Source organism: Saccostrea echinata, unplaced genomic scaffold (genome assembly GCF_033153115.1).
Source record: "Saccostrea echinata isolate AGI-Se365-2 ecotype Australia unplaced genomic scaffold, CSIRO_AGI_Sech_v1 ptg000047l, whole genome shotgun sequence".
NCBI classification, from domain to species: Eukaryota; Metazoa; Mollusca; class Bivalvia; order Ostreida; family Ostreidae; genus Saccostrea; species Saccostrea echinata.
The window spans coordinates 13,652,574-13,676,033 of NW_026889796.1; the positions used below are offsets into that span (position 1 = coordinate 13,652,574).

General features: G+C 32.5%; 1 protein-coding gene across 3 annotated transcripts in view; it reads left to right on the forward strand.

Moving 5' to 3' along the window:
• LOC133202720 (beta-arrestin-1-like) overlaps positions 1-23,460 on the forward strand; it is a 37,978-nt gene that overhangs the window by 4,411 nt on the left and 10,107 nt on the right. The window contains exons 1-6 of one of the 3 annotated variants that reach the window (XM_061338590.1): positions 3,513-3,650; positions 14,110-14,140; positions 15,060-15,120; positions 17,674-17,915; positions 19,287-19,346; positions 22,588-22,655. In XM_061338590.1, the coding sequence (XP_061194574.1) occupies positions 3,523-3,650; positions 14,110-14,140; positions 15,060-15,120; positions 17,674-17,915; positions 19,287-19,346; positions 22,588-22,655 (590 nt within the window). In that variant the 5' untranslated portion in view covers positions 3,513-3,522. Of the gene's footprint in view, positions 1-3,512; positions 3,651-8,624; positions 8,813-14,109; positions 14,141-15,059; positions 15,121-17,673; positions 17,916-19,286; positions 19,347-22,587; positions 22,656-23,460 lie in introns of those variants that run through there. The other 2 variants (XM_061338592.1, XM_061338593.1) reach the window with 2 other exon arrangements.

The window sequence follows — 23,460 nt, forward strand, 5'->3', positions numbered from 1 at the left end:
GCGTCATGAAGTGAAGTGTTTACTGAAAATTTTGTAGAAATGCAAAGTGCATCAACATTTGTTGTAGCTAATTGTTAAATAACAGGGGAACATTATATAGGTAATCTGTCAAAGCCTTGAAAAAATGTTCATGGGGGTTTTCCAAAAATGTTAAAAAAGATTGCATTTACATGTTTTGCACAAAGAATGTGTGGCTCTAAGTTATGGAGTCTTTAATGCAAACATAATTTCTCAGGAAAACTGAAAATCCCACAGAGTTGAGGGGGGTGCATTGCTGCATTGTGCTTATCAGTGGCTTTAATCAAACATGCATCAGAAAGAAATATGACAGAAGAAATTACAGCATTAGTAATTAACCTAGATCTTAATGAGGTCACCAAGTATGAGCACAGCAGAAAATTAGATTCTGCACAATAAGCATGATAAGTGCAGGAATTCTCTTAGAAGTAGTAATGTCCTCGGAGAAGCTCTCAGTGATGTGCGTATTTGTAATTTTTTTTGTTTTGAGCTAACCCTTCCTTTTCTTAGTCGACATCCGAAGTACTTCCTTCTTTCCTTGTTTCGCCCACTCATTCATTCGATGTCACACACTGCAGGTTGATCTGAGTATTCAATTTATATTGTTTTACTGCCATCATGCAATGATCACTCCTGCTAAATGTGAATTATCAACTCCTGGTGTTTGAACAAAATTTGTTAAGCACAAGTCGATACTCATTTGATACACTTCCAGCTTTGAAAAAACGGTGTAGCTGCAATCCAGTTGACATTTAACTAGAGCAGTTATATATGTAACATGCAGATGTAGAGAGATCGCGGTTTTGATACCAGTGATAGGGGCTTTCTCATCCTTCATTCACTGTTAAGGAGTCCAATTTATGTCCAAGATTTTTCATTGTAGCATTAATGTAATATGGCCAAATAAAGAAATAAATTGAGCTGATTCATATGTCAGAATTCCTAGACCATGCAGCTACTCTTTTTATGTTAAATACATTCCCCCCACCTTTGTTTTTAATACTTATCATGTACATAAAATTGAAATTTTGGGCTCCTGATTTATGTTTGTTATGAACATCATGGAGCTCAATTTTTTCCAGAAGTATCTGTTTTTTTTCCCCCCCATTTTTTCACCTTCAGTTCAGAAATTGAAATTAATTGCGATAACTGAAACTGTAATACTTTAAAGTGGCTTTTATGCTACAGTTTCAGTTGTGGCAATTTATTCAAATTCTTAACTCAAAAAAAAACCCCTTTGGAATACATGTATTAAAAAAAGAAGATATACTGTGTTAATTTTTTTTTAAAAATATTGAGCTCCATGCTGTTCATAATGAACATAAATTAGAATTCCCAAAATTCCATGTTCTAGTACATTTTATGCAATACCTGACTTCCATTTGCCAAGCAGTTAGGTTAAGGACTTCCATACTTACGTTGGTGCAGGAAAACAATTATGATGTCACATTAAAACAATACAAATGAATCTCAATGAATAAAAGCTAGTGTTATATGTCATACACACTAAAATACTTCGTTTCTCATAAATAATGTAGAAATAAATCAGTGTGCAACTTATCATTCCATAATAATACCGTCCAAATGTATAATGAAAGCCAACTTGATCTCACTTTTCTGACTGAGATGACGTAACTGATGAGTTTGACATGCAGTTTCTCTATACTTGAGGCATGGATCAAGCTATTGTCGTAGCTTGTGAATATGAAAATTAAAATAAATCAAGCATGACCAAAATGGAGACAAATTCTTCAGTGTATTAATCAAAATTTATAGTCAAATTAAATTGAAAATGTATATACTTGCACAGTAACATACTAGAATGCCTGAGGCACAGCCCCTCGAAAATCTCAAAAGTTCAAAGATATTATGCTTCAATGTAAATTATGAATTTTTAAACACATGTAGCTACTATAACCCCTTACTATTTTGAAAAGTGTTGGAGCTGGATGTGTGCTGTTGCTTTATTCCATAATTTAACATTATATCAATGCATATTACTTCTATGTAGGAAGTTTATTGAAAAACGGCTAAATTTTACATATTATTTCCCAGCTTGAAGAAATTGCTCCCAGCACTTTTCATGTTGAGGACTTTGTCTGAAAGAAAACACAATCAATTTCATAGAGTAAATATATATATGTATATCGTTGATCCATTGTAGCCGTATATGTTTGTTCTTATTTTAAACTTGTCACGTGAGAAACAGTTTATGTATGTGCATCACTTTGGCTGAACTTAGCTGTGACCATATATATATATACATATGCAAAAAGCAAAATTGACCCATTCATCGAAACTCATTCTGTTTAAATAAATATCAACACTGTATTCATTTTCTCAGAATATTTTAAGGCTATTTCCTATGGGCGTCCTCAACCTAGCTGCACAGATAGTATGTGATAGTCCATGTTGTCCGATACTACTTACTAGTAGGTTATAGTCAAAAGTCTTTTCACACACTGTCAAATCAAATAAGGGGTCAATCCTGCAAAAATGGAACAAATTCTAAACTGCAAAATCTACTTCAATTAAATAACTAAAAACATAAAAATACCTAACAATATAATGCATAAAAATTAATAGGTATAAATTTTTTGGCTAAAATCTTGAAAAACTTAACTGGCAATATAGTCGTGGCATTTGGTCTTCAAATTTTCCATTTTAGGTAACGATTTAGAACTTTCCATAAAGTATCATAGGCAAGAGGAAATCATTTATTTTTTTTTTATTAGAATGAGTTTTAAAAAATTAATTGGTATCAAATATGGAATTAGAAATGTAAGGTCAGTATTTTCTGAATGTCACATATTCATGTATATTTCAGAGAGTTTTTAAGGGTTTTATCAAACATTGTTTTTTCTTCAGAAGTGTTTTGCAAAAAGGGACTAAGAGTGTGTACAAATTTGATTAAAATATATATGGAATATTTATTATTAATAGTTGCTGCAGTCCATAGGCAATATTGCCATACTACTGGTAATTTAGACAAACATTTAAAAAGTTATTAAGTGATTTTAATAAATTTAAATTGTTTACTTCAAAAAGAGCCTAAATTGTTTGTGTAATTTTGATTTAAAATATGAAATATTAGACGCTGCTGGTGTCTATATGATATTTATATACTGTATGGTCTAAATGCCAATAATTTATGCATAATTTATCAACATTTGTTTTTCTTCAATTTCAACAAGTTTGTTTTGTAAAAGAGTTTTTTTTTTGTATATTAAATTTGATATAAAGTATGGAATATATTAGAAATTGATGGGAGTCTATATATCCAATATTGTCTTAAATCTGACTAATTTATAAATATTTTGAAAAGTTATTTATGGGTTTTGTCAACAATTTAAAGTTGTTTTGCTAAAAAGATGCTGGTGTTGGATGGGGCTGCTAATGAGAGTTATTATCACTTATGTCAGAGACTACACACAAAACAGAATAATGGCTCCAGACAATGTGCTCAGATAACAGGGGAATAAATAACTTTTATGGAGGTTCATAATGCACATGCTGCTGTTCAATAAGAACTTTGTACCGGAGAAAAGGAAATCCCATGATTCTAAGACCAAGTCTCACAAAAAAGGGAAGTCTAATGCAGCACTGTACACGAATGACCTGAGTTTTCAGAGGTATGTTGAAGTTTGGTCATAGTTTTGAAATGTAAAGATGTGATGTGGTTTGAATATGTTTTTAGATGTAAAAATAGTGCTCTGATGGGTTTAACAGCAGTGAACTTTTGGGAAATGTTGGGATAACCATTTTACTTTAAAATCATGATATATTGGGGCTTCTTCTCTTTGTTATCAACTAAATTTTTGTTTTGCAATACAGAGGAATATGAATAGCAAGTTTAGTTATTATACAGTAAAACTCGGTTATAACAAAGTCAAAGGGACCTGTGAAATTACTTCGCTATATCCGTAATTCGTTATATCCGTATAAGAAATTCGTTAAATTCATATAGCTCGGGATCCAAGAAAAATTCGCTATATCCATGTTCGTACTAAACGGGTTTTACTGTATATCCAACAGTATTTTCTTTAATTTTTGGGAGAAATGACTATTTGGAAAATTAACATATTCAATAGGGCTGTGTATTGAGCAGAATATTTCGATACGATACGATACGATATTTTATGAAGTGATATGCGATATATTGGATTCTTTATCAAGTCTATCAAAAAAGTCTTGTATATCATTAAATCCATAGATTTGATAAAAACTGGGTGTTTTATTACCAAATTGGAAGTTCATGTCTCACTGTCAAAGTACACTTCAAATTCAAACTTTTAATGATTGTAAAACTAACATGTTAAAATATAGTTGTCTATGTATTTTGTAATAGTTATTTGAGATGTGTTATCTCCTTAATGTTTATTTCACTATTGATCATTTTGAATTAAAAACAGTTAAAGATAACCTTTGGTGACTGAAATTCCCAACTTTTTTACAGAATTAAAAGAAAAACTGCCTGCCCGATACGTATTGGAAGTTATTTTTCGATACGATACATTCCTGAATATTCGATACGTATTGATTAATCGATATATTGACACAGCCCTAATATTCAACTGGGAAAAGAGGTACCTTTTTTGAATTGGGAATGAGGCCCTAATGAAAGGCCCCTGTTATAGAAAATCGAGAACCCTGCATGGTGGCTTTGATTTTAGATGTGTAGGGATTTTAACATCTTCGCTAGCCAAGGGTTTCTGATACGCTACTCTCCTCATAAGCCCTTGGCATACGGTGTTAAAAAAAGTTGGGATTTTTTTCTCAAGTTGTGATTGGAGTTGATCGACATCGTTCGACCAATCAGCAATTGTTTTTGTAAATGACGATATTTGCGTTCGGGATATATCTTGACTCTTTAATAACGCAAGTAAACGATAACATGCCATTCTATGAATAGCTATATGGTGTCATCCAATATCTAAAGCTACGTGCAAAATATGTGATTAAGAATCTATACTGAAGATGTAGATTTGCATTTTTACATGTTTAAATAACAAATTAACATAACTCGATACCTTCTTGTTAATTATTCTTTAAAAACAATTTTTTTTTAAATACGCTTTTTATTTCTGTCGATGACGCAATCTGTGCGTACCTGGTAAGAATCATGATCATGTGACAAAAACAAACCCGTCTTTTGTCAGCACCGTATGCCAAGGGTTTATGAGGAGAGTAGCGTATCAGAAACCCTTGGCTAGCGAAGATGGGATTTTAAGTGAACTACTTTCATTTGTTTTCAAATGAACGAAGTGTGTGTTTTTCTTGACTTTGTTTTCAAAATGTATAAACATAGAGGATAGGTCATATGACTTTTTTTCCAACTGAGGGATAATTAATAGAAGATGGGTCACATATGACCTTGTTTTTCAACTGAGGGATAATGCTAGTGGATGGGTCACATATAACCTTGTTTTTTAAATGTAGGGATGTGGTGAATGGCTTTTATGACATTTGATTTCAAATGTAAGGATATAACCATGATAATAGATATACCATTCAACCTTGGTCTTCAAAGGTTTATGCAGTCAATGGATAATTTTCCAGTGTCCAGATGTCCAGCTCCTGGACAGTATGGGCTATTAATGGTCATCTGAGCTGTTGTCACTGGATTGAAAATGAGCGAACACATTGCAGATGGATATTTTCATTTATTAAGTAAATGTACATAGTTACCCAAACTAATTGCTGATATAAAGCATTAAGTACCTGACTGAAAGACCAGTATATCTCTGATGATACATGTGCATGCACACTTGAGTAGAATTATAACACGTACAGTGGTTAATATACGCTGAAAATTAGTGCCCTTTCTATTTTGCTGATTCATTTCTCAAGGAGTTGCTGAAGGGAAATCTGTTAAAATGAGATTGAAAGGATATTGAAATTCGTGTTTCTAGTCACTTTATTTTCTCAAGAGCTGTATTTAAACTGTCACATCTTTGAAATTCTGCAGTGTTTAAAGGTTTAGAAAAATCAAGTGAGGAGTTTTTAGTATGTATACATTTGTTGAAGTTGATAAAACTACAACCCAATGAGTTTGTTTATTTGTTTGTTTGTTTAATGCCCCTGTCGAGAATTTTTCACTCATATTGAGATGCCACCATTTGCTGGTGGAGGACTGCAAATTTTAGACCTATACTCAGTACTCAGGGCAATTGAGCAGTGAGGGATCTTTTTCATGCCAGCACCGAGACACGGGACCTCGGTTTATATGGTCTCACCCAAAGGACCAGTCTTTATGTCCTGCAGTGGGATTCGAACCCGAGACATAAGGATCAGCACTTTACTCCACGACTCTAGAGCAAACGCCCTAACCACTACGCCACCCAGTTATAGTTAAGAACATGAATAAATTTTTCCTGGATTCGGTGTCAAAAAATCTTACATATATTACTAAATATGTGGTAAATGCTGTGATGTATCATGTAATATTATTGTATATTACCCTTAATATATTACCCTTAGATATCTTGAAGTTTTTTCTCAGTCCTATCAAGTTTGAGCAATGAATTTGATTGTATATTTATTGACAGTATTCTATATGTTACAACGTATACCCCTAATTACTTCTGTAATTCTGCATTCAGTGTTGATGTACGTTATAGTAAAAAATTGCTGCATTATATTAATTTCTTAATTTTTAAGTCTCAGAATTAATGCTTCCTTCAAATAATAATAAAGAAGTCATTGCAGGTGTCTGAACAACTTCTGGATATCTGAGATTGAGAAATTACTAATACATGTACTTGTAATTACTAACTGGATATATTTAGACATTTGGTACCAAACCGTATTAAGTTACAAAACTTTTTATGCACAATAGATTAATGTGTTTCCTCAGAAAAAAAAGCATTCTTCTCCACGTGACATTTTTATCTACTTTCATCCTCTTCTCATGCAAAGCATGTATTAAAAGTACTAAATAAGTATTACTTCAGACACAATCTGCTTAGATCTTTCCTGTTCAACGATGATTTTGTCCATGATGACCAAAGTAGATTTACGAACATTGATCAATGACTCAGGAGACGTAGCATGCAACAGATGGAATCCTCGTTACAAATTTGATCAAATGATGTTACTCGCTAAATCTATTTTAGTGATGCACATGAAAGCATTAGGTGGGAAGCAAACATTTTGGATACAAATGTTGGCAGTGAAAATTATAGCATACACGATTCATTGACAGTTGAAAGTTTATCCATTACATGATGAAAATAAATGTTTTTTTTACAAGAAAATTGCAGAGTTCAAGTTATTCTGCAATTTCTTAGATTAATATGTTACACTGTTATTCAAGTGATTTGTATAAATTGTAAATCATATTTATTTGTGATTTGGTTATTTACGTGCAATTTTGCAAATTGTCTTGATCTGCACAAATTACTGTCAATAATGAGAAGTAATTTCATGTTGTATGGGATGTGTGAATATGATGTCTGATGAACAGTGTTTTCCCTAAGAACCGGCTACGGGCCAAATTGACCACTTCAGTTGATGAAAATGCCACTTTGAAATAAAAAAAAATCAAAATTTAATTGTTGTTAGGTCCACAGAGATTTGTCATAAACTTAATACCAAGCCCATATTACAATTGATCTCTAACCCTTTACTTTGAAATAAAGGGAAAACACTGGATGAACATGAATACATGCAATGGTAATGAAACTCTGCAAAAATAAAGTCACATAACCAGGGTTGTCCTAAGCTGGGAGCCTCCAATAACGACAATAATGACGTAATACCCTGGCTACTCTGGTATTTCCCCTTATCCCCCTGTTAAGGAAGGAACTCTAGACCGCTTCCTACTTTTTTAATGTCCCTTGCTATTTGAATTCTTGAGGACAACCCTGCATAACACATAAGTGATATATAATACAGGAGGGCTTTTAAATGAGGGGAGACAGGAGACGATTTATCACTCTTTCAATGATCGGAATTTGTTACTTCAAATTTCATAATTGGCTAAATAAACTATTTGAAATGATTTTAAAACAGCCTCTTCAAATGGATAAATTTACTTCTTCACTTCAAAATAATAAAGCCATGGATACAATGTTGTGTTTTATAGTCATTTTTCAATGGAATATGCTTATTTTAATGACTATTTCAAAGTTAGTTAATAATGTGGCATTTGTTCAAGCTATTGCCTAAAGAGTAAGATGTTGTAAGGTAGAAATTCAGGGGATACAAAGTATTCACATTGTACACATGTTGGACAGTATGAGTTACTTCCCCTTTCTTGCTGTAACTCCTCTCTCCCTGAATTCAGCGAGGGCTTTTAAGGCTCTTGACTTAGAAACATGAAATATGAATGGAATTTGTACCTCCTCTCTCTCACTCGGCCCCACCAGGAGGAAAAATAAGTAAAAATCACGATAATTCCTAAAGATCACGGTGTTTAGCTGATGAGTTTGATTTTAGCACACTTCCCTCATGCTGGGTCTTGATTTGCATTTTGGCAGTGTCGAATGTATATGTATTTTGGCAGAGTAGATAATGACCTTCTGGAGTGTGCGACTATACCCAAGACTTTGCTCACAGTTTGTCCTCGAATAACAATTACAGATACATGCCGTGTGTCTTCAGGGAAAGGCATTATGGTGCTCTCGTCTCCTTCTTTTCAAGATGCTGGTCATAAAAGGATTTTGTTCAAGAATCTCCTGACGACAAAAATGTAAATAGGTTGTGAATGCAGTGCTCTAGGATTTCATATTTTCTGTATTTATGTATAGATGAGTGATACTGCTGCAACTGACTGGAGTTCTCTAGATTGCAGGTAAAATTCAAAAGAGGTGTGTTTGCAGAGAAGTTTAATAAAAAAAAAAAATAGACATACTTTATGTCTTTTGGTTGCTTTGATTTGAATTTGTACTGAAGGAGAGGTGATTAACTCATGTGTTTGTTTACTTAAGTATTCTTGCATTTCGGAATATTTTGTTCATCATGTGAAAGATGTTACTACTGTGATTTAGCATATTCATATTTTTTTCACCATAGCGAGGGTTGACAATATATCACACCTCTAGAAAGTCATAAACATCATTAACCTGTTATATGAGTATATGACAAACAAGCTACTATATTTTTTAATCACAAACTGGATTAACTGAAGAAAAAAAAATATGGTGAAAAAATTACAAAGTTACATAAAAGTATTTGCAAGCAACATTATATCAAGATTAGAACTACACTCTTTTTCTGTGTGTTTGTATCTTGGTGAGAAATCAAATTTTTGTTTTTTAAGCAGAGTTTATTAAACACAGATTTGATTTATCAATTCTTTCATATTACAATATAAACCAAACACTGTAGGCATGTTAAATGTGTTGCAGCTTCTGTCTAAGCTTGGGGCAACCTGGTGTATTTATATAAATATCTTATAGAATAACCTCCTTCAGAAACAAATGTTAATGAAAATACAGAAAAATTGCAGCAGGGGATGCATTATTTTCAGGCATGGATCCAAACCTGCAGTTCACCTCATGATGGATAGAATCTGATAGGTTTTAATGCATTTCTTGACACATATTTCATCTGAGAACAAATTGTTTAATAAGGGAACAATCTATAAGAGTTATAGAGAAACAAAGTGACATATAAGAGTTGTAGAGAACTAAACTGATCTATATAAGAGTTGTAGAGCACCAGATTGATCTATAAGAGTTGTAGAGAAGCAAAGTGATCTATATAAGAGTTGTAGAGAACCAAAGTGATCTTTAAGAGTTGTAGAGAAGCAAAGTGATCTATATAAGAGTTGTAGAGAACCTTTTAGTGATCTGTATAAGAGTAGTAGAGAACCAAAATATTCTACAAGAGTTGTAGGGATCCGAAGTGATCTTGTAAGCAACCAAAGTGATCTTGTAAGCAACCAAAGTGACCTAGAGATGTAAGGAACCAAAGTTAGCTAGAATTGTAAGGTCAGGAAGCAGATCAGTGCTCTTATTGTAAGCAACCAAAGTGATCTTGTAAGCAACCAAAGTGATCTAAAGTTGCAAGCAACCAAGTAAACCTAAAGTTGTAAGCAACCAACTTAAAGATTTTAATAAACAAGGAACCAAAATGAACTAAAACTGTAATTTAAGGAACCAATTTAAAGTAATCTAAAGCTGTAATGTTAGAAACCAAATTAAATTCATGTAGCAATGTAAAAGTTATCTTGTAAGGAACAAAAACTCTTGTTTGGAAAATGAATAGAAGGACATAGGTATGTCTCAATTAGGGATCTGACCAATCCCCATAAAAAGAATGAAATCAAATGACGTCAACTATCTGGTACGTGTAACCCAAAACTAGAATTCATGTATTATGGCCATTTTATTTTGAAGCATTGTCACCCATTAGTCTATGTGCCATATATTTTATCTCTTCAAAATTTACATTTTTATTCCTGCTTTTGATACTTAGTCTCCCATTTCTTTGAATCTGTTAAAGTTCTTATGAATTCCAAATATATTGTATATTGTACCATTCAAACATCCAGAGTTTTCTATTGAGGACCTCACTATGGCAACAGAGAGAAATATCACACATCATAGAGAGGACTCTTTATAAATTTTATTAAAGGGTTAAATTGTAATTACCATGGTAACCTTATGCCCCTTACTCTTTATATGATAAATAGAATTCATGTGCAAAACTGGATATTTTACAAGGTCAAAAGAGATTTTGGAGTCCAGATATAGTCACTGTTGACAGCAGGTGAGAATGGCAGGTATCATACGTCAATCGGATCAGTTCCTCATTTACTTTGCCATCCATTACTTGACAATCCTGCTTAATTAATTTTGATCACCATGGAAATCGAAGAAGGCTATCTCATAAGAACCTAACACCAGGTTTGTGGTCTCATTGACTGTAGGACTGACTCTTTGGTCACTTTGAGGTGTGAAAGCCTGTTGGTTACATCTTGTGACCAGACACTTGTTTGAGCATCTTTTTCAGACTTCAGCTACAAAGACAGATAAACATTTGTCATCAAAAGAGTCTTCCTTAGTGAATCACAAACCAAATCTGTTCCAAGACTCTCTGTGTATTTTTTTTCCTAGTTGGAAAGTGTTAGACTTTGATGTTGACTTCTAGAGGATGATATCATGTTCTGTCTCTGTCATTGGAATGAGTTCAGTCACAGGCCTGAAGAATATTGTTTTTAGCTATTCGAATTCTGTAATTATAATGGTCTTCACCTTTATTAACTGACTCAGGAGAAGAAATCTCTCTGGACCTAAATTGCAGCCAGAAAAAAAAAATCAATCTGCAAATTGATAAAGATCTGTATTTACTGCTTGACAAAGCATCAAAGCAATTATTGCCTTTTATTAGCTGCATGGTAATTTTAATTAAACAGGTGACAAATAAAGAAATTCTTTGATTAAAAGAGAGACTTATAATAAAACACAGATAAGGAATTCCTTCTTAGGGACATGCCTTCAGTTAACAAAGCAACAACACCTAAATGCAGGTAATTGATTTTTGGTATTTATATTTTGTACATTGGATTATCAACTTTTTTTTATGCAGTTGAATTAAGATAAAGAGAAAAGAAATTAAAAAAGATAATATACCAATACAGAGCAGCTTAAGTATCCTTTGTTTTTTTTTTATTATGGTTTTGCAATATATAATCTATAGTCTGTGTGCACTGTCAAATCTTTAATTTTTGTAATCTTTTAAAAAAAAATTTCTTTTGAAAAAAATTGAGAGTTTTAAAAAAATTATGACTATATTTTGCATTCATTTTTGGACACATGCTTTAAAACAGCACAAGTGAGCTCTTAAGCTGCATGCTTTTAAGGAGAAACTCATTATAGCCTATTGATTCTCCCGACTGCATTGTCAACAGAGAGAGACTGTCATCTATAATTGATCAAGTTTAAAATCTGTGCTCATTACTTCAGTGATCAGACAAAGTTGTAATTTAATAGTGCTCACTACAGGAAGATGGGAAGAGATGCTTGCAAGATACAGCAAGAGAAATTCATATTAGCTGTATAGCATGCAGGCTTGTTTACATTCGTTGTCTCATGGAGACCTCGGAAACCTAGGGGTCAGAAACCTAGTGGTCAATTGTGCAGTGATGTCCCTCCATTTAGTCCTAATACATTGGTCTAGGCCCTAAATGACGTATATAGTTAACCTCTGTGTGGGAGGACTCTAATTTTAGTAACACTTAATATTTTAATGGAAATTTTCAGCCATGACTGATTTCAATTTACGGAACACAAAATTTTGAGATAGACTAAATCCCAACACTGGTACTGATATGTCCTGTTATTAATTGAATTGGTGATAGAGATATTGGGGATCAATCCTGTTGATCCTGTTCCTGATTCGCAGAGTTCTTTGACTGCTTGAAATTGAAACTTCATATTTTGTTGTCTTTGTTGCAAGTCTGCAAAGTGAATTTTAATTTGGGATTGCAACAGGAAGGGAAAACCTTGTACTTGACCAGTATAAACTCTGGAATGTCTATAGGTACCTTAAGCATCCTTTTTGAATCATGTTAGTTTAAATCAAAGTGTGATATGTCACTGCAATGAACTTCCTCATTTGAGTAAATGTGTAAAAATCTTATGTAACATGTTAGAGAAACCAAACAACCCATAACCAAAGAAAAAAGGCTGACTTGGAGCTAGTCCTATTAAACAAAGCAGATAAGAAAATTGTTTAGCTTTTAATTCTGGGGTTTTGAACCACATACCCTTAGATTTATGCTTGTAGACACTATTCAGCATTTTTGCCACTAAAGAAGCCATATTCATCCTTACTTATTGCAGGTTTTCATGATTAGAATCTACTCTTGCATTATAATCCTTGTATTGGTACAGGCCCAAATTTATGAGCAGTTTCCGGTAAAAGTGTTGGTCATTTATTACAGAAAACCAATAACTACTGTAAGTCCAGCACTGAGAGCAGCTCCCGGCCTCTTAATATTATCAAGGAATGAACGTTAAAGCTAATGACCTGTGAATTATTGGTCACTAAAATGATTTTGACCTAATTGTATGGTTTATTTATAGTTTGTTTACAGTAGTCTCAAAATAAGACTTGTTAAAGGGCAAGAGCAGTTCTGCAATTCTTTACTATTAAAATTATCTGATGGGTATTAGCCATTGAAGCTAATAAAAGTTCAAATTCTACAGAAGATGGTAGTTTGTTTGCTTGTGAACAAACAAATTCAGTTAATTAAGGCTTGCACAAAATATTTTCAATACAACTTTTTTCATCTGTTTCTATTATCACTGAAGTAGTGTTAGAATTGTAAAGCCCTCAAAACTCCCAAGTAGAAATAATCAGTTGTTTATTCCATAAATTCCTTGGAAGTTGTATGGATCATCCGTACTCAGCTGAGTACAGCTGATTGTTCTGGTATTGACCATTGAACTCAGATAATGTAACATGAAGAACTGCTGGAAGCAATGACATTCTTTTCAGACAGTAGATCTGTATATAAGCACAAATGCTTAAGGGAAAAACAACACTTGAACAGCTCTGCATACCTAATTTTATGTGCACACACTCATAAAAAAGAGATTATTAATGGGAATCATAAATCAATTGAATTTGAAATCCACAGAGTAATGAAATCAGGTGAAATCAGTACGTTATTCTGATGAACAAATTGCATTTATTTGTTACAGTTATTTCTATTTGAAAATTTCTTGAACTACTTGTAGCTTATTTAGATGATATCATAAATCTTTCTACAAGAATGCAAGATTTCGTTTTTAGGAGGTACCTCATCAAGTCTGATATTTTTCTAGAGTGTTGATGGCATGTGCACTTCAGTGAAAATTACTAAACTTTCCGAGATCAGCAGTTTCAGCCATGATCGTTTTAAAAATTGTAAATTTGTCTCTTCTTTATACAATGCATATTAACTTAATTAAGATGAATTTTAAAAAAAAAATCTTCAAATTTTGAGAAACTTAACCAAAATTTACCAGGGGAAACAAACTTTTATTTGTTGTAATTTTTAAGCTTACAGCATGTAAAATACATGTATATGCTCTATTTTAATTTTTTTTACTATAACATGTCTAATAAAATGCTAAAAAACATTTTGTTTCATTTCAGGGTTTTTAAAAAGACAAGCCCAAATGGAAAGGTGTGTATATTTCAAAACTGAACCAAAGATATACATAAATCATCACGTCAAGGTTTTCGTAATTGCTATAGCGTGATTAACAATTTCAAGGTTAGATTGCTTTCAATGAGATATTTCTAACTGGGTTCTGATTCATAAACTATGCTCCAAATTTTATTTTTATAGCTTTATGTTTTCTGTCAGCTGTAACTCATAACAGCTAGAGAGCATATATACCTATATTTTCATTATTTAAAATTGCATGCTTATGTGTTTGAATTAATGACTTGGAATATATTAAATAAGGGATTTAAGGTGGATAAATGTGTCTTGATATTCAACTTAGTATGTTTTTAATTAAATAGTTGATAAGATTATGAAATACAAAAATTAATAAAACGAAGTACAAATTTGAATGTTGAACTCAAAGAGGCAAAATATGATAGTAGTATATCAACTAAAGCCAGGTGTCGTAATGGGCAAGTCGTGAGAGAATTGGATTTTATATGCATCAAGACTTCCCCGCTCTAAGTTTGTTATACCTAAAAATGCAATTTTATGTTACCAGTTTTATGCTAATGTCTGAGGAATCATATCTCCATGTTAAATAAAAGTAGCTTTAAGTGCAGTTTGTTTATGAAAAAAATTGATGTACGAAAATTAAGTGGTGATGTGAAAAGGTTTTTTTTGAATTCTCAAAAAATTTGCTTCGAAAGAAAAAAAAAAATCCTGTAATAAAAATTAGAAATGCACAAAGTGAATTCATCCAAAATTGAGTGAAGGCCAAAATATTTGATAATAATGCATGTGAGGGATTCTAATTGAGCATTGTAACTCGGTGTTAATTTCTTGTTGCAATCGATATAAAACTGATTGATCATTAAGCTTTATGGCCTTTTGGAGTTCATTGGAAAACAATAATGTTTTCAATCTTTTTCAGATAACGACATACCTGGGAAAACGAGATTTCATTGATCACCTAACTCATATAGACCCTATTGGTAAGGTGTAATTTTCGTCAAAGTAAACTTTTTATGTACTTTTTTAAAAGTACATTTCTTAAATTCTTTTTATCTTTATCTCATTAGAATATCATGCACTTTCTTAAAAAAAAATCTTAGGTGCATTTTTAAAAAAAAAAAAAATTATTTAATTTATTTTAATTTAAAAAAAAATGATATATACAGCTAATATATTAGATTTATGTACTTCTTTATCCAATTCTTGTTTGATAATGGTACATGTACCTGCATGAACTTATTTCCTTTGATACTGTAATAAATTGTAGCAAGTTTACTGTACTGTTGTCTAAGGGCATGTGCATTCATGTCATTTTGTAAATGTTCAAATTGTTACCTGTATAATATTGCTGCTAATGATGTCAAAAAAGTAATCAGGTGATTTTATACTTATAGCATATAATTTTTGCTTTAAGTATGTTTCAGACAAACAGTTTTTCTTGGTCAGCATAAAATATATGTACTGTAAAATTTTTTATTGGCAAGAACTTTATTTTTCATTTAATATTAAACACAGACAGAAATTTCATTCTCACATAATATTTGTATTATTGAAGATTATAAGTAAGATTATCAAGAATTCATGAAATGTTAGTGTGGGTTATGAATTAACCCAAAATAAATGTCTGGCATAAATAAGGTGTTGCAAAAATTTAATAATCTACAGTTTGTTTTTCTGTATTAATTATAATACACATTATGCCATGCTTAAATAAACTAATGTCTACACAAGATGGGTTGACTTGAGCAGAGTAACCTAGGAATTAACATTTAGATGAATCTGCTGACTTTTTGGTTATGTCAGGTCACAGAAAAATCAATAGCTGACCATCTTAGCCTTGACATATGGAATACAAAATGTTTTCAACAAATAAAGAACAAAAATTATTTTACACACATTGCTATCCCCTGTATTTTTGGAACAGTAATTACCAATACAAAAGTTCCACTGACTATGCCAACTAATCATGTGCAGATAATATTTTTATAAATTGAACTTTTACTTAATTCTATGATTTAGCTTACTTCAACAAAGTTGGGGGACCTTAATTAATACCCTCAGTGTCGGCGTCAGCATCCAGGTTAAAGTTTGGGAGCAGATTTCTTTCAAATACTTCTGAGTCCTATATTGATCAGAGATGCATGGTACTAATATGTTTCACTGTACCAATCAGGTTTCAGGTGCTATTTTCACAGTTAAAGAATGATAAGGTTAATGTTGGTTCTGAGTTCCTGGTCTCATTTCATATTTAGAATCTATATTAACCAGACTTGCTGGGATGATACATCTAAGGATGTATACTACTGGACTTGATTTTGGATTGTGGATCTGACCTACATTTTACTGGTGAGTGACCAGGTTAAAGATTTTTGGAGCAGGTTCATTCTAAAGCATGGATGATACATGTAAGAATGCACACTACAAGACTTGCTTCAGAGAATGGTTTTGACCTACATTTTCAGGATTAGTGATCAGGTTAAGTTTTGGAGCAGGTTTGTTACCAAGAAACAATAAGGACTACCTGAACCAAATTTGCATGGATTATTATCAAGGGATGCACACTACCAGAGTTGCTTTGGATGGTGGGTTTGACCTACATTTTTCAGATGTGTGACTAGTGTAAAGTTTTTGGAGCAAGCTCAATCCATTGTAACTTTGAGCATATCTGGACCAAACTTGCATGGAATTTGCATGTAGGGATGCACATTATCAGACTTGCTTCAGATGCTGGATTTGACCTACATTCTCCACATAGTGACTAGGTTTAAATTTTGGGAGCAGGTACATTCTAGTGTAAATTCGAGCCCTACCTTGACCATTTGGTGGATGGTGCATCTAGGGATGCACACTACCAGAGTTGCTTTGGATGATGGATTTGACCTACATTTTTCAGATGAGTGACCAGGTCATAGTTTTTGGAGCAGGTTCATTCCAGTTTAATTTAAGCTCTTCATAGAGCCAAGTTGTATTGATGTATTGATCTTGGGGTGCATGCTACCAGACTTACTTTGGATGCTGGATCTGACCTATGCTTTCCAGATGAGTGACCAGGTTAAAGTTTTTGAGCAGGTCCATTCGCAAGTAACTTTAAGGCCTCCTGGACCAAACATGTATGGATGTTGCATTAAGGGATGCACACTAACAGATTTGCTTTGTATGCTAGATTTGACCTGCGTTTTCTGGATGAGTGGCCGGTTAAAAATTTGTAGAACAAATCCATTTACAAGTAACTGCAAGCCCTACCTTGACCAAAATTGCATAAATGTTGCATCTAGGGGTGGACACTTCTGGATTATTAGTTTAGTTTAGTGTGGGACTTTGCCTTACTTAAAGATAACATTTGTTGCAGGTGAGCTCTGTAATCTTTGATTAACTATGTTTTAAGACTATGGTTGTATCCAAATGTTACTTCTACCAAACTTACCTGAGAAAAAGTACAACCAATTGTCGATTAATACTTGTTCTTAGAGTCGAGTATATACAGTATATGAAAAAAATCTGCCATAATAATTAATTGTATTCTTCATTTGCAGATGGCATAGTTCTGGTTGATCCTGATTACTTACAAGGAAGGAAAGTGTTCGCCCATGTATTGGCAGCATTTCGTTATGGACGTGAAGATTTGGACGTTCTTGGTCTTACATTTAGAAAAGACCTTTACTTGGCAAATTTTCAGGTGTACCCCCCAGTGGAGGACCAAGCTAAACCCCTCACAAATCTACAGGAGCGACTCATTAGAAAATTAGGATCCAATGCCTATCCTTTCTTCTTTGAGGTAAAACTAGCAATAAAGTTGTAGTTTGTATCCTAGTAAAGACATCAACTTGATACTAATGAAAATCACAAAACAGAGAATTACTACCATTACTTCATAAAATGAATGAAAAACACATAGAAGTATGCAAACAAATTGAATAATTGCATGTTAGTGTGATTTATGGCACCATAAAATAAAAAAAAATCTGCATATATATGCATATATTTACAATATTAGGTCACCTGAGTTACTCAGATTTTGCTATCTATTTTCATCCATTGTCATCTGTAAACTTTTGAACGTTTTTAGATTTTTCTCATAAACCACTCGACCAATTTCAACCAAAAGCATCCCCCAGCTGGGGCCTGAGGGGTGGGTCAAAAACCATCAAAATTATTGCAATTTCCAAAAATCTTCTTCTTTACTCCTGGACATCAAGCACTCAAACAGTTGGCATGATAATAACTATATCAATGAGTCCTTTACCAAAATTGTGAAATCCATGACCCCAGGATAATGGGTTCTAGAGCTAGGGTGGAGGTTTATTGATCATATAGAAAAATGCATAAATTCTTTAAAAAGCTTCTTCTCTTCACCTGTATATTTAGCAGACAAACTTAGTGCATGGTTATGATGAGCAAGGGTGCCTCTTCCAAATTGTGAAATTAATGGCCCTTGGGTCATGTTCTGGTGTTAGGGCTGGGCTCTATTGAATATATAGTGAAAATGCATTAATTCTTTGAAAATCTTCTCTCGTCCTGGGTATTTAGCAGATGAACCAAGTGCATAGTTATGATGATCAAGAGTGCCTCTTCCAAAATCATGAAATTCATGACCCCTGGGTCAGGGGTTATGGTGCCTGGTACAGGCAAATAAATAGATCTATTTTAAGATTTGTTAATGAGTACTAGACTACATGTAATATTTAGTTTGTCCCTGATTATCCTATTTCTTTTGCTATTGGGCAACATAACTTCATGTATCAATTTACTTTGTTTTATTTAATACTTCTTTGGACCCTTCACAGTGTTGTATTATACTCAGGTGACCATTAAGGCCCTAGGGCCTCTTGTCTGCCACTTAGTACTTAAGAAAGTTAATTTTTCCATCTATTTTCTCAAGGAATTCCTGATTGTGATGTCGCATTTATATCTGTGGTGTCATGTTTTTGTTTCACAGGAAATGCAAGTGATTTTTAAGGAGTTTAAAATAACAGAACTGTGGAGTGTAAATATTTGTTGTTGCTATCCATACTAGTGACAATTCTTTCCCTGCAAAACTCTTATTAACACAATTATGCCATAGGTTAATATTGGGGATATTTACATGTAAATATAAGATTATTTTCTCTTTGTTCAGTGACCAGTATTTATTTATCTTTTTTTTCAGCTTCCTCCCAACGCCCCAGCCTCTGTTACACTACAGCCCGCCCCAGGGGATACTGGCAAGGTGAGAGTTATAGGTCTCTAAGTGTCTAAGATAGAAATCTCAAATTGAACCTGTCATCTCTTTGGCTAGAAGACCTCTAAAGCCTAGAGGGTCAAACACGCATTTGTGTTTTTAATCGCGTTTCGCCTTTACCCTGTTTTCCTCCATGGTTAAGTTTTCAGATGTAGAGAACCCTGGAGGTGTGCTGTTGGTATCTGAATATTGCTTTAGCACAAGTCACTGGTACAATACGGCAAACATTTAAAATTTTTATCTTTTTTCTTTCAAATACAACCTATAGTTTGTATATGAACACTTTTTCTTTGTTTCATTTGACTGGCAAAAAGCTTTTTCAAGAAAACATAAACTATGAAACATGCAGATATCAGAAAAGGGATATGAGAAAAAAAAATCTTTGAAAACATGTTTATAAAAATTTTGAATTCTCACAGGGAATCTGCCATGTTTGCCACATCTTGTTAACAATGAACCATGTAGTACTTTTTTGTAATTTCTATGTCACGACAACCTTATTAAAATCAGCAAGTTGTTTTACAAAAAGCTTCACTCCTCAGGGAGTTGAACAGCTGATTTTAATGTATTGCCATGATCTCTCTCTTTTCATTTGTGTTCAGTAATGAAATTGTGATAATATGTTATCAATCTGTTTTATTTTCTGAAACTCACTGCATTACATCTAAAGTGCTTCTCTGTCTCAAGGTTACTTTGAGAAACTATAGACTCCCCTTCCAAGTATGTATCTTGATTTGACTGGGGAGGGGGGGGGGTTCAAATTGTTAGTTAAAGTAAATTATATTGAAGTAAATTATCATACACAATTTGTATCTACATAGCATTGTGATACACAGTTAAGGAATTTTAGTGAAATAGTATGTTATTTCACAACCTATATAAGTTAAATGTAACTTGTGACAAACAATGTATGTGCAGCTTTAATATATGTATATACATGTTTCTTAAAAATATATGAGCATTGAGCAATTCCTTTTGTATTATGTCTTTAATCACTAAATGCAGTTTGTCAACAAACTGAAAAATGCGCTGCAGCGTGTTATGAAAATTTGTATGCACTCCTCATGTAATATTTTTTTTAAATTTGAAAGTAATTAATACTATGTGACAGAAATTGCGTGGGGAGATATATTATGTCATACTGCAAAGTGAAAATTACTATTTAACAAATACACATTTTTATTTACATTTTTTTTTTTACCTCATGATATTTTAAAAGTTATATTTTAATCTATTTTCTTACACCACCAGTGTGACGTACGTACGTCATATTAGATGCATGACTTTGGTGTGAAACGAAAGTTTTTCACACATTGTATAAGGAGCGAGGCACAGCTTTGGTATATTTATATAACTGTATGTAGTATATATAGAATAAGCATGATGTCAAAGGGAAAAAGAAAATATTGATGCATTTTTTTTTCTTCTCAAACTGGGAAAGCTACAGGGACCAAAGCCATGATAAACAGTACAAAATTAGATAAGGGTGTTGGTTGAGTTGACAGTTTAACAGATTAATACATAACCAAAGTGACAACAGATGTTGTAATATAGAGGAGAAAGATCAATAATATAACATCTTATAGTGGTTTTATCACGTATGTATACATGAATACAGCTCCTCAAAAAAGTTGCTTGAAACATAGACCTCATTTTTTTTTTACCTACAACTTGATTTTACAGAATTTCATCTAAAAATTTTTTTTTTATTGAAAATAAAAATAAATGTACATTCAGTTACGCTCATTGAATAAGTTTATCTTGCAAAGTGTTATACATGCTGTAAATGTACTTTTTACCACGGGTCATAATTCCGTGGACAATTTCTGTTCAATTCGCAGGTAGAAAAACGTGGATTTCTTGGATTGCTTTTTATGTCTTAGATATACTTTGAATTTCCGCGAGATTTTTGTGATCATGTACATAGCATTAATTAATACCATCCAGAAAAAAAGAATAATCAACATCAGATTATTTATATATTGATCTCTGTTGAAAATCTTCAATTTGTTGAAAAAAGAAATTGCAGTGATGAAAACAGTATCAAATATGTTATTAAAATCCACATGGAAATAATTTGTTGTTTGATTATGACAACAGATTTTATTGGCACATAAATGTCTTACATCTGATATATTGACATTTATTTTTTAGCTCTATATTCTATAAATTCAGTATGAAGACATTTGAGACAGAAACTAAAAATAGGTTCTGCCTTGAACAATATTTCAAAACATTTTACATGGATTGCTTTTAATGAACATTTATTATATTTTTTTTCAATCAACAAGAAATCATTGAACTTTTTCAAGTAAACTTATTCTAGAAAATGTATTATAATTTTTATGTTCTTAGACTCTTTTTATTCTGGGTAGAAATTTTAGCACTAGGTGATGTTTTGATTAATAAATCAAGCTTTGAAGCATGCTCATCAGCTGGTTGTCAGAAACTTGAGTCGGGCCCTGAGCTATCTGGCATTTGATGTCTAGGGAAATCAGAGTAGTATATTTGTTAGAAAATATGTCAGTGCCTAATTAATTTCATGAAATATTGGTCCTTGTAAAACAGTGTTGCAATTGAATCCTTATGAGCCTGCTAGAACCTTTATACAATGCCCCTAGAGATGCACATTAACTAAATGTTATTGCATGCACATTTGTCAAGTTGCTGCTGCAGATCAAGTTGCAAAATATAATAGAAACAAATATTTCTCTTGAATAATTTTATTCATACCTGATTCACTTTTTGTTTAAAAATTCCATAATTTTTAATTGCAAGCCGGGATAAAAAAAAAATATGAAACTCAGTAATTTAAATCAATATGAAACATTTTAGTGAAGTACAGTTGAACTTCGTTATCTCCAACACTGATATCTCGAATACCATGGATATGTCAAATTGAATTGGAAGTTCCAACCACTTATTCTTGAAGTATTTAACCCTTGATATCTCAAATACTTGAATATCTTGAAGTTTTTTCTTGGTCCCATCAAATTCGATATAATGTGGTTTGACTTAACTTATTGTAATTAATGTTTGCATGAGGATGATAATTTTGACAGATTTAAAAAAAAAAACTTTTTCATGTACAATGTCACAGCTTTAGATTTTAAAATGAAGGAATAGAAAGATCCTGGGGATGAACACTTTAAATGGCAATCCTGTAGGGTTTTAATGAATTGTAAGAGAATAGCATGTGAGGTTTCATTTTTATTGATTTCTTTTATAGCCCTGTGGTGTAGACTATGAGTTGAAGACGTATGTTGCTGACAATGTAGATGAAAAACCACATAAAAGGTAGAGTTTCTGTGTAAAGATGATGAATATACCGGTATATATGTGTATATAAAGTCAAATGTGTGCAAAGTTGATTGAAGAAAATTCTATGAAATAAAGGAAACTTGTATTTATTGAAAATTAAGAATATATAATAAGGGAGACAATTCAACTAATACAATTGAAAATATTGCTTGATACCTTATTACAGTTTTTATGACAGAACAAAAATGCATTTACATCTAGTAAATAAAATGTTTTGTGCATGTTTGTTTTCATGTAAAAGTGTCATCAGTGCAGCTTAGTGATATCCTTTTACTTGTTTACATCATTCACATCGTTGTTATCCCAACGTTGGACGATGTAAACTCATATCAACATTGTCTATATTGCGATGTCGATGTCGACATACAATGTAGAAATAATAACAATGTAGACGATGTAAATTCAATATCGCATCAATATTGTCAACTTTGCAATGTTGACAATGTCAACATAGTGAATGAAAACAATGTAGACAATGTAATTACAATATTGTGTCAACATTGTCGAAGTTGCGATGTTGACAATGTCAACATAGAAATAGTAACAATTTAGAGGGTGTAAACACTATATCGCGTCAACACTGTCTACATTGTGATGTCGGCAATATCGAATTGAAAAAGTCAACTGGACGTGAATGATTAGAAGGGGATTGATTTTGGGCCAGATGAATTTTATTTTTTCTTAAATTCTCATCCCTGCATCTTAAAGTGCCTCCCTCATGGTCTTTAACTTAATTGGTTTAAAAATGGATGAATAAAAAAAGAATTATAAAGATTAAAAG